General features: G+C 38.4%; 1 protein-coding gene across 3 annotated transcripts in view; it reads left to right on the forward strand.

Annotated features, from left to right (window-relative positions):
* Nucleotides 1-17,767, forward strand: part of SATB2 (SATB homeobox 2) — a 150,230-nt gene that overhangs the window by 16,585 nt on the left and 115,878 nt on the right. For 2 of the 3 annotated variants that reach the window (XM_067548961.1, XM_067548962.1), the window contains exon 1: nucleotides 3,653-3,892. In XM_067548961.1, the coding sequence (XP_067405062.1) occupies nucleotides 3,721-3,892 (172 nt within the window). In that variant the 5' untranslated portion in view covers nucleotides 3,653-3,720. Of the gene's footprint in view, nucleotides 1-3,652; nucleotides 3,893-17,767 lie in introns of those variants that run through there. The other variant, XM_067548963.1, reaches the window with a different exon arrangement.

Consider the following 17,767-nt stretch of genomic DNA (forward strand, 5'->3'; position numbering starts at 1 on the left):
CATGCAGCTTAAACCCCCCCTGCTTTGGAAAATATATGCAGGCATAATCAGTTCTATCATGCACCATTTATCCATGTGCCCCACTGGAGGAAAGTCATAGCAGTTTGTGCTATGACCAGTTGTCATATATTGGACTGCGATTTGGCCTCTTCCTGAGAGTGTGGAGAATTGCTGTTATGTACTGATGTTTTCATGAAAGCTTTCGCTGATTTCTAGGATCTTCGGCTTTTTCCTTTATTTCTTTCGGCTAATGCTATGTGTTCAGGGTCAAAGCACCACCTGCATTTATGTAGAAAAGCAACTAAGTTGCTGAATTTAAATAAATTAACAAAAAGAAAAAAAAAATTCCTGGACAGCTTAATATGAATGCCTTTGTGCAGTCTGTCATTGCCTTTATCCTTTTAAGAAAGAAAAAATATTCCCTTTTGCCTCCAATCCATCTCTTGAAACCTCTGAATATGAAAATCATATAGTTTTATGTCCTGTACCAGGAGCTAAACAGACCCACTTGCTGGAGGTCCTCTATAAATCTGGAAAACCAAATATACAAAAAATTTTTGGATCAGGATTTTTCTTTTGTCTGTGTTTTAGTTTCTGGATGATCAGGCCTGAGAAGAGAACCAAGCAATGTTAAACTTAACTGAGTAAAGGCTTCATTGTCTAAGGTCACTCTCCTAGCTTTGTAAATATTGCTATAAATTCTCCAACTAGCGCTGCTGAGGAGCATTGACTAATTTACACACTTCTACTTTTAATCTATTATATTAGGGTTGAGTATGAGAGGTGTTATGTACCTAGGAGTGAGTTGTGTATGTCAGTCTGGGAGAGGGGTTTTGGCTTTAAGCCAAAAATGTTTTCTTCTCTCATTTTTAATGTACAGCAAAGAATATTAATTTATTCTCTCATACCATCAGGAAACAGGGGACTCTGAGGTAATAAATCCACTGAAGAAATGATAGCTTTCCTCTGTCCAGTGCTAGATAGAGGGCAAAGCAGATGGTACTTCCTTGGAATGAGATTTTTTTGTGGAAAGAGTTGGATTTACCATCAGTGTTTAGGAAAATAGGGTTGGTGTTAAAATTCTAGGGGTTGTAGCTAGAGGAACCAAAACACCTTAGCATTAGAGGATGTGACAATTTGCCCTTTGCCCCCCATTTTTTAATGTACTATTAGCAGCTCATCATCATTTCTGCTGGGTCACAAATCTCAGAGATCCTGTCCTTGGAAACACCATCTCTGTATTGGAGCTGCCAGCAAGCTTTAGTGATGAGAAAGGACCGTTTTAAAAGCCAATATTTGGGAGCATTACAGAGGATCTGCAGTAATACTGTGGGTTCATCCTATCACCCCAAAATTAAACTGTGAGCAGCTTGGCTTTTAGCGTTGAGAGCTGCTTCTGCAGAGATGATGTGAATGATTGTATGAATTGCATGGGGAATCAGTATAACTTATATGTCAAGGGGGCGGATAGACAGAGATGGAGCAAGAAAAGCAACTAATAGGAGGATAAAAGATTCAACAGCACCCATATATCTCTTATCAGCTTGCATTCACCCACTTGTGCTAATTTACCAACGTGTAATTTATGCAACCATTAGCATTGCATCTGAATTTGGCCACGTGTTACTACAATCATCATAAACTTGTCTCACAACATATTAATAGTTACACTACAGATTGTTGGCATTACTAATGATAAATTGGGCAACAAAAGTACTATGACAAATCATATCTGAATAAAACAGGAGATTTTTACTTACCAAGAGACTGAATTTTGTTTTAACTAGTTGTGAGATTTACAAGCAACTGGTGTTCAATCCTGGTGCCATAGAAATTAATAGGAATTTTGTCATTGGCTTCAGTGGGAGAGCAGGATCAATTCCACATCTTTTCAGCAAAGAGACCCACAGCTGGCTTCATGGTACATGTTCTTGAGGACATTAGGAATAAACAACGCTACTTGAACTTGCAAAACCACTGGACATACGCCAGAATCCAAGAGTTAAGAAATAAGACAAGGAGCAATATGATTATTGATGTTGCATTAGCAGAACTGCGAACTATTTCAGTTGAACAATTTTGTATTAAAACAAAATGAAACACAGCAACCTGATATTGAGAAGTTAATTCCTGAGTTTGTTACTATTGCAACCAGCACAGCTGTACTCGTTAAAGGGAACCTGATCAGTGCCTAACCTAAAGATTGAGAGTTGTGTCTTTACAATTTATTTTTAAGTGAGTTTCCTCTTTTGCACCAACAGCTGATAAGGATTTGAGCCCATTAGTTTTGCGTGCTATAGTTGTCATTGACTTCACTGTCTCCTCTATGATATAGGGCTGCAACTCTGAAATGGAATTTTTTCAAAAAAATGCCAAAAGAGCCAGCAAACATTAGTCAGTATCCAGAAGTGATCTTTAACTAAAGACTGAACAGAACCGTAGTGCATACCTCAGAGAGGTTTTAATTGGCTTTGTAAGAAAGGAGAATTGTTTGCTCGAAATGCAGTTTTCCATGTATTTTGCTCGACCTGTGCTGTGCAGTGCAATGATTATGTTCTCCTTAACATAACACAAAAATAGCCAGTTGTTTTTCATTTATTTTCCATTAGAGAGAGAGCTATACTGCTGTTCCTTAGAATGAGGTGAGCTTTTGCCCCCCACAATAAAAGACCTAAGGAACTCCTTTCATTAGACTATATAGATAGGAACTAGTTTTACCATTTTAGGCTGAGATATATCTCCAACCTCACAATGATTTCCAGTATGTTTAGTGACTCACTCACTATGTAGCCAATTAATAAACTGCTAGTACCAGAGCTAATCAGCAGTTTGAAAAGGAAGGATGATGATATGGTTACATGTACTATTATGTGAGAGGTAGCTTTCGCCAGTCTGTTTCAAACACAGGCCACACAAGGTGTAGCAGGTGTGCAAACCTTCCAGGAATCACGAAAGGAATGTGCAATAATACAGAATCCACCAATCCTGCCCAAACTTTGTCCCAAGTCTGGGCTACTTCTAAAGGTCCTCTCCCAGGACTGCTTAGTCCAGATCCTCTCTAGACAGCCACTCCCGCCTGCCTTATGCTACGGTGAGGTAATGAATCATCTGCCTCAGTGTTTCTGCAGGACCAGCGCCTGCTAATGGTGGGTTTTCTCATGAACAGTGTGAGTTTGTTACTGTGTGTTTTTGTAGTTCTTAATATGACAAACAAGCTAAGTGGCTTCAATCTATACATGTATTATTGACCACACGCCATCCCGCTGAGCACATAACTATGCATGGGGACAGCCTTAGTCTTTTAATGCTCTTGCAGTGTTCAGTGTATGTGGCGGGGGGGGAAGGGAACAACATTTAAATGCAGAGTTCGTGTATGGCTGGGTGTATGAAAATATATGGAATCATAGTAAACTACAGCTGGAAAGTCTTATTAGAGCATCTTTTTCATCCCCCTGCCAATAAGGGATTGGTTCTTACATTGTATTCGCTGGACCTTTACCTAGTGTGGTTTTAAATGAGTCAAGCGATGAGGTACTCACTATTTCCCTTGAAAGACTATTCTGCATCTAATGAAAACAAGGAAGAAAGGCAGATCTCTGCTAAAATGTGCCCTCCAGGAGGTGTATTAATCTAGCATTTTAAATCAGAGATGAATGACTTATTTGTTCCCGTTCTTCTGTTATTGATGATTCTTTTAAAAACTTTTATCGCCTAGGTTTGATGATTCCTGTCTTTTGTGTGGTGGAGCAGTTGGACACCTCTCTCGAATATGATAATCGAGAGGAGCATGCTGAGTTCGTTCTGGTTCGCAAAGATGTGCTCTTTAGCCAGCTGGTGGAGACGGCGCTCCTGGCTCTGGGGTATTCCCACAGTTCTGCAGCTCAGGCACAAGGTATTCCACCCCCCACATTCTTTTTCATGCTTGTTGGCATAAGAAAACAGCCTTTCATAGCACCTGAGGTCACTGTGGAAGGGTGAAGTAAGAGAATTAGTGGCAAACCTAGCAAGCAGTTAAATCAGTAATATTTCTTAAAACAGGGATTGTAACAACCCCAAACTCACTATCTGGTCTAGAAAGCATTTGATAAATCGTACTGAAGTATGAAAGGTAATACTGATCAAGCAGAGAAAATTTATGACTCGCTTTATTCTTTACTGGAAAATCTCAAGCTTGCTGCCTCAAAGAACATTGTTCAGAGGAGCCATGTAGTACACCTGTGTGTAAAACATAACATTGTACAATATGTGCAAGCTATCTTTTTCTCCTCATTTCAGGGCAATGACACACAAACACCTAGGGATTATAATTTGGTATTTAAAAATGACTGTGCTGCACCATTACTTTGTCCCTAATGGTATATATTGGATTCCCTTTATGACTGATAGCTTATTCTGATTATTAATATTAGACCAATGTCTATTTTGGCTTACTTAGAGAAGTGTTAGAAAGCCTCTTGGGAAAGTGTATGTCACTCCATAGCTGTAGATGATTCTTCAGCAGTAAGGATGTATTAAAAAACAAAACAAAACAAAAAACCACAAACAAACAAACAAAAAAAGCCCTTGAGAAAAAATGGAAAAACAATGTCTGTATTGATTAGGTAATGCTTAATTTTCAGAAGAGAAATCTGCAACTTTCAGTTCAATCTTGACATGATTTTTTAAAAACCAATGCATAATTAGACTAATTTAAGAATGGTTTTGCTTGGAAATTTGGCTTTTTAGCTATGATAGTCAGTATTTCCTTATTAAAAAACAGAAATAAAAGGCAGCCAGGAGGTTTCGGCTGCATTCAGTGTGAGCAGCAGTGGTATTTGAATCCAAGTGTCCTGGAAACAAGGATATAATAATGTAGCGCTCCTAAAGAAACAGTGTGATAATGATTCATTTCCTCTGTCAGCTATTCTGCTTTTTGAGAGAGATCCAGGATTTGCATCCAAGCAAAACTCAAGCACAGCGACATTGCGTTACAAAACACAACAATAAAAGCAAGCAAAGAAGTTAGGGTTTCTTTAAAAACATTTCATGCCATTTCAGGGACACTTTTCTCTGAATGTAAAGGTCATAGTATCCCACTGTTTCCATCCTGGTGAGCCAGCTTCCTGTTTGACAGCGCTATCCATCTCAGTTAACACGGTTGCTCAACATGTTGTGAGCTAACATGTGGAACACGCTGCGCTAAGTAGCCAAGATTTGATTTTTGGCACCTACCAAGGGAAGGGGCTCAACCGGGAAACTGCTCCAAGGAGGCGTGCCATTGTATGCAGTGACCCGCGCTAGCTGAGTATCTGGCTTGAAGAAACCTCTCTCTTACAGTACCTCTCTACTGGGGGCACAAGCAGTAGAGGGAGAGGGACTCAGAGAAAATTAGCCACTTCCCCCCGAGCAGTGGCTATTGCATTTTTTGAACTCTAGCTTTGGAAAATGAATAGGTTAAAATATTAATCTATTGTTTGCTTGTGTTTTAAAGGTCTAGTATTTAAACATCACATCTCTAATTGTTTCCTTTAGTTAAGAAATTGCCTCTCTTGGCATTATATGGTATTATTGGTATTATTGCCTAATTGCTCCATTATTATATTTGGTATTATTGCCCAGCAGGTCCTTTGTACCATTAAACATCACAAATGAAATCGTACTTAAAAAAATGAAAGAAATTTTCATAATGCTTTATCAGCTCCTAGATCTCTTATTTATGTTGTGCTTTTATTATCCTCACTCTGAGGTCTAGTAGGGTTGAAACAAGGGTGGTCTAAGGTGGTGATGTGAAGATTTGTTTTAGCATTAACTTATAAAAAATTATAGTACATCTATTTGTTTTTTCCTTTCTGAGGCTATCTCAGCTGCTCTGTGTCAGGAGAAACTGGTCTCTTCTTCTCTGATAATGGCATACTGCCAGTAACTTAGTCAACAATTGTGATTATTAGTGTTGATTTCTTTTTAAAATATGCATTGGTACACAATCATTTAGTTCTCTTTACCAATGTCTGTGAACAGGAAAACAGCTAAATTATAAGGCCAATGTGAGAAGCTCGGGATTCTCTAATGCTTTTCTAAATGCAATACAACTTTGAGTAACTTGCTCTGTAAAAAACTGACTTAGGATACTGATGTGAAGAGCTGTCCTGACATCCTAGTGACAAAGTAAACATTAACTGGTACATGTGTCTTTATTGTAAAGGCAGTGATTAGTAACCCAGCTGTGGGATAAGAATTCCAGATATTGTAATCTGTTAGGTTGAAAATATGTTAATTTTTCTCTTTTCTTCTTCTTGTCTGGTTCCAGGGTGTAATTGGCAAGCTTCATTTGATTTTAGGAAAACTTCTGCTTGCTTTTAAAACTGCCCCCAGTAGGATCACTGGCCCTTTGTATGTGTTTGTCTTTGGAGGTCCAATTGGGAAAAAATATCACTTGGTTTTTGTGCTACAAGTGTGAGACCACTTGCGTCAGTTTCCATTACTATTTTTCCTATCGCTCACCGAACTAGAATGAACAACCCTGAGACAAATATACAGTAGGATGTACTGATGGAGGGTTTCTGAAGGTGGGCCATACCTTATTGCAGAAAGCTTTTTGTTTTATCATTCCTGTCTATCCTGAGTTAATTGGGTAGAGCATTTTTATCCTGCAAGCTGTGCTTACAAGCATTTTCCATTTAGTATGGCAGATTGGAGCCTTTTCCAGCTAACATTGGCCTCATGAAACTACAGTTCTTCGACAAAAGCTGCAAAAAATCTTCTGTAACAGACAGGGACTTGTTAACAGCATGGCACTAGGGTGTGAAAGTTGGGTATTTGAAATCCATAAAAGTTTAATAAACATTTATGTATTTTTTTCATCATTTGAGTCTACACTTGAAACTAGAATACCTGCTACCTATTTCTTTATGGATAGAACATGATACCACAGAGCTCTTCTTAACAAGGATGCTTTCCTATGCAGAATTTAATAAAATTAATATCCAAATATAAAACATGCCGCTGCTAATAATTTTTCATTTATCTTTTGTGGCCGGGGAGGGAGTTGCGGAAAGAAAATAATTCATCTGGAGCATTTCTGTCCCAACTGGAGCCTTCAGGGCCAGTTTTTGGGTGGCCAGTAGAGTTTTACATTGCGACCTGCTACTGATCTTTGTAATAAGAAGAGGCAGCCCGTAGAGACGATGAATCTCAGCAGTCAGTGCTGCATGAAGATAGATAAAGATACAGCAATGAATGCAGGGACCAGAGGTCTCTACAGGCTGCCCCTCCATACTAAAAATAAGAGTAGCTGCAATCTGCACCATTTTACGTGCAAACCTACAGCTAATTAAGTAGCTGTGAAAGTAGACTCCTTACCATCGTGGATACTAGTTAGTAGACCTAGTTGGAAACTTTGGCAAATTTTGCAATTCTGAGAGAAACCAGGGGAAAAAGATTCAGTGAGATTTTTCTTCTATTTGTTGCTTAGCTCTGATCATAGACTCTGCAGAGAAGTCAAAGACTGACTGGGCCCTGAAGATGGAACTATCCTTCCACTTCCCGAAGATGGTTCTGCTAGGTCAGGGTAAAGATGGGTTGGCTGGGCAATGTGCAGAGTCTTCCACTGTTGATGCTCATCTCATACCTGCCTTGTGAATAAAAGTTTCCAAGGCAGAGTGACAGCTTTAGCCATAGATTAGATAAACGGTATCTGTTTCAGGAGGGACTGCTGTGACTTTAGGAGGTGTTCTGCTGTGTGATGTCACCCACTCAGAAAACACGTATCTGTTCCAGGATCCTATTACCAGCAGCGAAACGTGTGGCAAGTAGCCAGCTGGACAGAAGACAGCTGCATGGGGGAGCTAGGGAGAAAAGTAAAATGGGGAGACAGAAAAGAGGGTAGGAGGCTGCCAGGTGGAGTAGAGGGAAACAAGAAAGTGACAGGAGATCTAAGGGAGAGAAAGAAGTGGGGGACTTTCTTTAGGCTAGCTAATCTATCTGGCCTCTGGCACTCTAGAGTTTGAGAACTTCACAAGCAGGGAGGAATTTATCCTTGCAGCATGCCTAAGAGGTAGGGAAATGTCATTATCCCAACTGGGCAAACTGAGGCACACATATTAAAAGACTTGCCCAGGATCCATAGTGAATGCGACAAAGCCAGGAATTAAACCCAGAGCTCCCAAGTCCTGGTGCCTTAACCACAAACCATCCTTCCACTTGGAAAAAGGGGGGCAAACAAAGTCTTTGAACGTGTAAGTATACTTAGAGTCTGCCCCCCCTCAGGCTGACAACCTAATGTCCTCCATGATTATTAGATGCCCTTATTTGCTAAAGAGAGAGAAAGAAAGAGTGAGCGCAGTCGCTTTGAGTATTTTGCCATTTAGAAAACAACCAACCACTAAAACACAGTCCACCAAATGTGTGAAATGGTGTCAGCCTGAATACTTAGCTTCTTTTTCTTCAGTTGCACTGTGTGATAACTATTACAACCAGGTTGTGATTTGTGGGACTATAACTATCTACAAATATTTGAAGGGTGTAAATACCTAGGAGGGAGTGGAATTGCCTAGAATGGTCCAAGAGAATAGAGCTAGGAGTAATCAGAGGAAACTAAGTGAAAAATAATTTGGGCTAAGTACTAGGAAACATTTCCCAACAGTGAGATCTGTTGGACTGTGGGGTAACATTAGCGTAGAGTGCGTAACTGGTTTACTTTCACCCTGCAGTCAGATGCTGGTGTTTATTACCACTGAGCACACAAAAGAATCATTTTAATATTCCTCTATCAAGAAAGATAAATACAATAGGACCTTGCTAATCTATGTCTGTTACTGTTCGTATGATAGCAGTAGTGTGCTAACTACGCTACAGACACGTAGAAAGACAAGGAGTTTACTTCTGATTACAGCTAGTACAAGTAAGAGGAGTAACTGCACTCAAGTCAGTGGAGCTATCTCATGGACAGCTGATGTGAGAGGAGAATAAGGTCTAAGCTGCTCATTTGAAGTGTGTGTGATAGTTTATAGGTATCTCTTCCTACTCCTCAACAAAGACCACTGGCTAATACTGCTCAGAGCTGTGTGTGCAGGGCTGGGTCCCAAGTTCTTTAGATCAAAGCACAGATGATAATAAATGACAAGGAGATCTAGTCCGGATTTGCATTGTCAAGACTTTTGTGTTTGCAAAATGAACTTTACTGGTAAATTTACTGGTAAAATTCTAATGTTATAATGTTATAAATGAACCTGAGTGATAGTTATCAAATGAACCACGTATTTCGCTCAAGGGATGTCTTTGTTAAAGATTCAACATCCAGACCTCTTCAGATAAGGCATGGGAGCTCCCAGCAAACATCACTGAAACCGCCAGGCAGTCTTCTGTCAAAATCATGGAAGACCATACTTGAGACTTCTCTTAAGCATGAAAAGCCTTATTTTTTGGGGAAAAAAAATATTTTAAACTTTCTTTACACGTCATAAAAAAGCAAAAAAAAAAAAAAGGTCCAAATCCAATTTAAAAACATCTTGCAGGTTTCCTTTAAATCTCATCCATGCATGTTACCTTTTTTTTTTTTTGTAGAGTCCAGACCAGCTTTTAATAAATTGAGATTATTTTTGGTCCACTTCTTCCCCTCTCCCCTGCCCAGATGAACCTCTAGAATTTTTGAGGAAAGTTGGGAAATGGTGTATGGTAGTTTTATTGAACATTGTTAAGCAAATACTTCCAGTGTCACTACGTTATGAAAACATAACCCCCTACATTCCTTTCTTTGTTCATTACAAAAGTTATTAACTTTAAAACAGTGGTCAACAAATGCTTTTGCCCCCCATCAAAGTGAGGATTTAATGCAAGTTGCATGTTGCATTGGCTCTTTGCTTCCTTTGTATTATTTACAGGATTCTTGTGATAGAACAAAAACTTACACAAATAATCTATTTTTCTAGATGGCAAACATCTGGGTAGTCTAAGTAAATGGGCAATTTATTAGTGTTTGAACAGCTTAAAGGAGAGTAACCAAAGGGAGCCCTGAATAGCTTAGCACTTCTGATGGCTGCTTCCCATCTCATGTGCGTTTTGAGAGTGAGCAAAACACCATGTGTTCACAAGCAGAAGAGGAGACAGGGATGAAAAGAAGAGAGAGAAGAGTGACCGGAGCACATTTTGGTCACAGTAGAATACCCATACTTCGTTTCCTGCATGCCCTGAGCTTTTGCATGTCCATGATGAGAATTTTAAATTAAGTGCTTTGAAATACAACATATTTTGATGACTGATTTGAGGGCTCTAATGAATCCTAAATTGTGTTTCAGTGGAGTGTGTATCATTTGTTTGTTCCATATCAGTAATTGGTAAAATTCTGAATATGTCACTGAGAGAAAACATTAAAGATTTTTTTCCCCCCCCTGTTTCTGAGAAATAACACCAGGACATAATTGCAAATCTGCACTGCTCTTTTACAAGGTTGTATTCCTTAAAGCTTTCCACCCTCTTTGTGGTGCAAGTTATATGCAGATAGGTAAAACGTGTGTCCCATTGCTTTACCCTCTTGAGAGAAATATTTTCACATATTCTATCTGTCAGTTCTGTAAACCCAAGAACAAGATGCTGGTGAAGTTGTGACAGAAAAGGGGCTATGGCCCAGTAACCCTTACAGCCGCATTTGAGGAAAAATAAACATAAAGTTCATTCCTAAAAGACTGCGTTTACTTGATTAAAAGCCCAGACCAGCTTTTAATAAAGTCAGATTATTTTTGGTCCACTTCTGCCTCCCTCCACTGCCCACATGAACCTCTAGTATTTTTTAGGAAAGTTGGGAAATAGTAATTTTATTGAAACATTTGTGTGTAGCCATTTCAACCTAATGTGGGCCTAAACTTTGGTTTAAAAGTAGTAGTACTTCTTAAAAAAGGCTAGATTACTCTCCTATCCAGGGTATGTTTAGTAGATAATGATAGCTAATGTGTTAACACATTTTAAAATATCACTTAGCAGGTAATGTTGACAAACACCGGTGTTTGAAACACCTAATTCCACCCTTCTCCAGGGTAGATCACATTTTTTAACAGTGGTCCGTGCAGACTAGGATAAGTGGTACATTCTTAATAAGCAAACATATTTTAAAATCCTAGTATAGACAGGGGAGGTTGTATTTTAACACGTTAGCTCATCAAGATGGTCCCTAGGGTGCCCAGTAAGGCTCACCTGGCCAGCTAACATGTTAAAACACAGCTTATTCCAAACACCTCATAACCAAGGCTACCTCTTTCGTTTCAGAAAAAGGTATGTTTTTACATTAAAATCATTTGGGTTTCACATCAAGATAGCAGAGACAAGGCATCAGTAGTTTTTACTTTGATGGAATTAATTAGGGTCAACCCTGTAACCCGCAACTGGCCTTTACCTCAACTAGTTGCACTGAGGTAAAAATACAGTACCTTATCTCCTCTAGGAATTTAACTAACTTGACATAGTGAGCTCAATATAAAACACACACCTTTTTTTGCAGTGAAGGCTAGCCCTAGTTTAGATAGACCTAGATAGTTTGTGGTAGAGTTGCCAAGTGGTGTTTAACAAAGTGTTAATTAATACATTCTGGCTAAGCCCGTTTGTTAACACTCCATTTTCCTAGGATTGACAGGGCCATTGAGTAATCTTTAGGCCTCAAGACCAAACTGTTCTTGGATGTATGTTTTGCACTTTTCACTGAAAGTGTACTTAATTCTGCCTTGGGGGTGGGGTGGACTAGATAACCTCTTGAGTTCCCTTCCAGCTGTACCTTTTATGATTTTATATCTTATGGTAGAATTTGACCCTAAGAGGTTTTCCATTACATTAAATGAGAACAGGAAAGTTTTTGAGACAATGGCTTCTTTTTCTTGATACCAATGATAGTATCACTTACATGCTTATTCCAACGAAAATTATAACTTGAATGAAGTGTCATCTGATTATAAAGCCATGCCAGTTCTAGAGAACGGTGTCAATTCCTGCTCTCCCCCATTCTGTATGTACAGTCATTTTTAGTTGTTTCCCCTTCTCACTTGGATAGTCCCAAAATTTCCAAATAAGAGTTTAATTAGAGTAAGTTTAAAAGAGAATGTGTGTGTGCCATTCAGGATTCTTTGCTAAATTGCTTTCATACTTTGTTTTTATAATATATTTGCTGCTTAGCCACATCTTGGCCCTCTTCCTTTTTCTAATAAAAATCATTATGTGGGATAGCTAGTAGATAGTTCCTACTTTCACAATGACAATTCCATGCTAAAAATGTCCCTTGGCACAGGGATCGTTAACCGATGGCAGTTTGTCTGCTTCTCATAGTCTTCTTTTCAGCACTATGTGAAGATTCTGTGGAATAGTCTGGGAGGAGAGGGGGGGAAAGAACACTAAGGAAAAAATGTTTATCTTGTGCTGAAACTGACTAAGAACGGCCAACTGTTTGAGGAAGAGGATTTATCAAATAATGAGCTGTATATATAAAAACCATTTAAAAATGTTGTAGAGAAATACTCAAGCAGGATTATAGCAGCATGAGCCAATTGGTGTTTTGTGAAACATTACCATATAATTGTTTCAGTTATCACTATTAATATAGATTGATGCTATATAAACAGATATTTTATTATATGTGCCGGATGTGTGTGTGTATGCAAACAATCTGTGCATTGCAAACCTAGATTATTCTTACATAAACTAAGCAGCTTTTTATGTAACAAATATTACATAGGTATGCAAGACAAAGGAATTCTTTTCTGTTAAATTAAATGTGAATATAGGTGGTATTTCTTTTAGCCCCAAAATCTTTTTCTGAGCAATGAGCATGGAGAGCAGGCTTTCTTTTTTTTTTTTTAACTTAAAGACTATCCATTTGTATAAAACAGTGTTGAGGTGGGTTTTTTTATAATGTTCACAGTAGTTACTAGTATTATCAGGCAACTTTAAAACAAAAAATTACATATGCCAATTCTTTCTTTCTGACATCTCTTATTAAAGACCATATCAACACCATTTTTTTTTGCATTTTCTGATTGCTATCAATCCCCCACCATAAATGTGTATGTGAAATTGAGAACCTAATTAAAAGATTAACAGCATGTACAGTAATTTATCCAAAAGGCATGTGTTAATTTGTTAAAACACTAAAGAGCTTTATGTCGTCTTTTTTGACACTATCAAAATATTATCAGTGGAACTGGTTTAACCTGGAAGAGTTTGATGCTCTATTATAAATTCTTCTGGAGAAGTGAGATGACTTAATTTCATATCTAATTGCATAAGGAATTATAAATTATCTTTTCTAAAAGACCTATGACACTAAACCACAGAATGAACTAATAAAACTGATTTGTTCTAGTACAAATTAAGATATATGGCAGTATTTTCATTATAAACGCCATTTGTGTGCGGCGAATGTCTGAAAATTTCACAATACGATACAAACTGCTCTTCTATAGTGCAGCCATTCGTGCAGTGCGTCTAAAGATGATTTAAAACCTTTTTTTTTTTTTTTTTTTTTTAAAGCACAAAACAAACCCATAAAGCAAAACCTCTTGAACTGGCTAAGCCATTAAAACACAAATACATCTTAAACCCATTCTTAAAAGTTGTGAAATCTGCCTTTTGGATAAAATTAGGAACTTGATTCTGCACTTTCTGTTCTGGGAAAGGCTGGTTGACTTCAGTGTGGTTTTTTTCCCCCTTTCGCTCCCCAGTGAAGACTGTGGGGTCAGGCCCAAGAATAGCATTCCCAGTCTGAGGGCTCATCTACACTTACCTCGGAGATTCGGTGGCAGTCAACCGGAGTTACGCAAACTATGCAAAAAACTTGCGTAACTCACGTCGACTTCTGTGCTTCTATTCTGCGCGCCGTCTTCACTGCACTGCGCCACTTGAGGAGGTGGTCTTAATACATCGATTTCTGGAACGACTGAGCGGTCTTCACTGACTGCTCAGTCGATCCAGATAAGTCGATCTGAGTGAAGACATAGCCTCATGAGTAATGTTACAGCTTAGAGTTGAGCATGTATTTGAATCGTAGTAGCCCTGCTTCTTGTTAGACTTACTTTGGTGGTGGCTAAGTCCAGTGTAAAGGACACTGCACTGCCAGTCGGGAAACCTGAGGTTCTGTTTCCTGCCCATGCCAATTATTTGCTTTGTTAAGGTAGGCAAGTCATTTAAAGTTCCCCTACTTCTGTTCTCCACTTAAAAGATAGGCAACGGTATTTACCCTCTTTGGAAAGCATTTTGGGATCTATGGATAAAAAGTGCTATATTCTTTAAGTGCTGAGTACCCTTATGGAAATGTCTTATAGAATTTGATAGGAAACGATGACCTTTAAAAAAAGAAAGAAACCCTTATATAAACAGTTCTGTAGGGAATTTTATCCCTGCTATAGAAATGTATGTTTAAAATAATCTACATTAAGATTGTTTTCTATTAAACTGTATAGATATTTACAGTAATTCCTGTAGATCACTGTTAAGTTTCTAGTTAAGCCTATTGGATCCATCTGTATTAAATTCTCCAGATTTTGCCATAAATATATTTTTACATGAAGGAACAAATTCTTCATCTGTGAATTCAATATTGGTGAAGCTAACAAAGTTATCCCAGGGATGAATTTGGCACTTGGTATAATCATGCATTTTGTACATGCATATCATCATACAGGAAGTGTATTTTTTTTTATTAAGAGGTTTGCTAGTGTGAAGCTGCTGCTATGAAGCTGATTGTTACCACCAGATATTAAAAAGACGGTGTCAAATTGGTTAAACCTCAAGATTTAATTTTTTTTAAAAGAGGGCACAGCAGGAGTACAGGCTGTTTATAAAACCTAATAGGAAAAAATGTTTAGTATATTTTTTTAATTACAGTCCTTTCACAGTCCATGTTGAGTTATAGGAGAATAATAATGCAGCATGAATGGTGAAACGTGAATTAGATTTTAAAATATTTTCATACCTAATAAAAAAGGTGTTCTGATTAATGTGGGTAAATATTTTTTTTATTTTAATACCATGTGTTATTTTTATCTTGTTTGTGTCTCTCTCTACTTAAGAGAGGATACTTGCTTCTGGGGGTGGCGTTCTGTATGGAGAAGCAGAGTGAAAAAGAAGTTGCAATATTTAATAAAAAAAAATAGTTCCAGCAAAGTTTGTTTAAACCGTCTGTGCCAGTGATTTTATACACACATTAAGGGTGATAGTTTGATTTTTGGCAATGTAATGAAAGTCCAGATCATGCCTCTCAGATGTCTGTCAATTTTTGCTGCCCCAGGGGAAGGGAATCAAACACATCCTGCTTTCCCTGCCCTTCCTACTGAAGCCAAAATTTGGACAGGGGTCCAGGAGTTTACACAGAAGCAAGGTGTCTCCTTCTGAAGCCCTAGGATCTGTGCCGCAGGCCACTCTGTGAGTTTTATCGCTGATCCAGACCAAAACGCCCATCTGAGTGTCTCCATGGTTCCTAAGCATCCCTCTGAACATGGATTGTAATTCAGCTCGATGCATAAATGGGGATTGGGGTGTCAGTGGACACAAGGGAAGGGAATGACGTTCCAGACTGAAAAACACTGTCTTCATACTTAATCAATCGAATAACAATAGAATAAAATTAGTTTAGCCTTTGCTCCAGGGTAATGTTGAAAGAACTGGCACAAAGCCATAAAACTTTCTTCACGGATCCAGTTGTCTGGAAATTGTGCAACTCTATTTTAAATAAATGGCTCCAACTGATAGCAATAAATATTTTTTTTTTAAAAAGGAACTTTCATTTTTCCTCTGAGGATTACATAATCATTGTACTAAACCCTGCACAATTAATACGCTGCATGTGCTTTGCTTTCCTGTGGAGCATTTAGCATTTGTCTAGATTTCTATCTGTCCGCATGTCCAGAAACGGCATACAGATGAAAACTTTTAATATGTTCTGTATTCAGTTCTACCAAAACCACCTTATTTGATATGTGGCAAGATATGTAGCTAAATTTGCTTTTTTTAGTACTGTAGCTGTAGCATGTGTTGCCCTATAGCATATAGGCAATCCCTATTCCATGTGTTTTAAATATAAAAGTAATTGGCTTATGACTGAATCACTTCATATTTCTGTAAAGCATCTGCCCTTATGAGAAATTATGGAATTATTTTCTAGTAGCATTTGCTATGTGCAATGCATTGATATATATGTAGGAACACCGAATATGCTCTAATTTGAGTGCCGACCTTTTGGTCCATCTTAGCTAGGTCTTGTGCCTCCAGCAGCACCCAGTGGCCAATATCTATCCCCACCCCTAGCCCAGATCCTTCCAGAAGCATGTGGTGATGAGTTTACAGCCTGGAGTATGAGACTGCATTATCCCATTGTTTGGAAGTAATGTATTTTACATAAAAAGAATGTTACATAAAGGTAAAATTAGTTGCCAGTGCTTGTGTTGCCTATTTCTCGTGTTTTTCTTAAAGACCAATGCATGTGACTAAGTTAAAAATCTCAGCTTTTAATCTTTTTAAAAAAAGGAGTTTTGGTATTGGAAACATATTATACCCTGTGTGTGTGTGTGTGTGTGTGTGTGTGTTAAAATGCATAATTTTAAATAATTATATGTGCGTGCATGCATCTACATTGTATCGACTCCAAACATCATGGGGACTTCAGTGTTGCCACTTTGTTCCATTGTGAGCTCTGGGCATCAAAGCGAGGGGGTGGGGAATTGAAGGAGGCGGGTGTGACAGGGAGGCCCATCTGTGGTTCCCTACTGTGTCAGCAGCTCTTAACAGGCCTGACATACTCAGTACACCTAACACACTGTAATCTTAATCTTTATTTAAAAGGTGGCATGTAAGATATCCTGGGAAAACGAATAGCTCATTAATCATTAATATTCTTGCGTGATGTACGCATAGGGTGTGTACACAAACTTATGAATATGCACCAGAATTATATTCTTAAAATGTGTTTGGCAAATAATATATAAGCACAGTCTGCTTTACACAAAAGAATGTGTAGTTGATTCTCTGACCAGCCCAGTCTTCAGGCAAAGACAATGAAGATCTATTTTTACATATTAGGTAAACAAAGCTATCAAGCCCACAAGTGGAAGAGGAGCCAGGATGGTGTTTGTGTCCCAGCAGCAGAGAGATGCTTGGTCTGGGTTTTATTTTTCAAAGAATACATTGCATTGGTTTAGGTCTATAATGACCAGGGGGCTGAACTTCACGTGATAAGCAGTTGAATCAACTGATTGTATGCAATATTACAGTATTATAAAAATGTATAAAGTGCGGTCTTTTCTGAAAGCTAATGACACACTGGTGATTAATATCATTGTGAAATGTATGTATTAACACTACATCAGGAGATATGGATAGTTAATGATATTATGCTTTAAAGTCTGTAGCCAAATAGGGAGAAATAGGTTCCTTCCCAGACAGGAAGAAGGCAGCTATTTACCTGTCTGCCATGTAAATTTAAGCATGGTGGATCAAAACAATTGAAGTGTCATTTACCTACAGAGGGTTGGGAAGCCCAGAGGAAGGGAAAAACATGAGATCATCCTGCCTCTTGAAACAAAGTAATTGTACTTTGGAAGAGGTATATCAGAAAAGACAGAAGCCAGCTTTGGCATCTATCACTAGATGTACACAAGGGAACACATATGGGTCCTTCAACCAAGGAGGGGTCGAAGTCTCTGGAAACTGAGTATAGGTGAGAAACCTGCTTAGGCAAAGATCTTTCACGTAGGAAGACCAGGGAAACCAACATCTTGTTCTTCTGTGGAAGGTCCTGACTGAGGGGAAAGTCAGCCATGGC

This window comes from Emydura macquarii, unplaced genomic scaffold, assembly GCF_026122565.2.
Source record: "Emydura macquarii macquarii isolate MOO-44397 ecotype Brisbane River unplaced genomic scaffold, CSIRO-AGI_Emac_v2 contig_1253, whole genome shotgun sequence".
NCBI lineage: Eukaryota > Metazoa > Chordata > Testudines > Chelidae > Emydura > Emydura macquarii.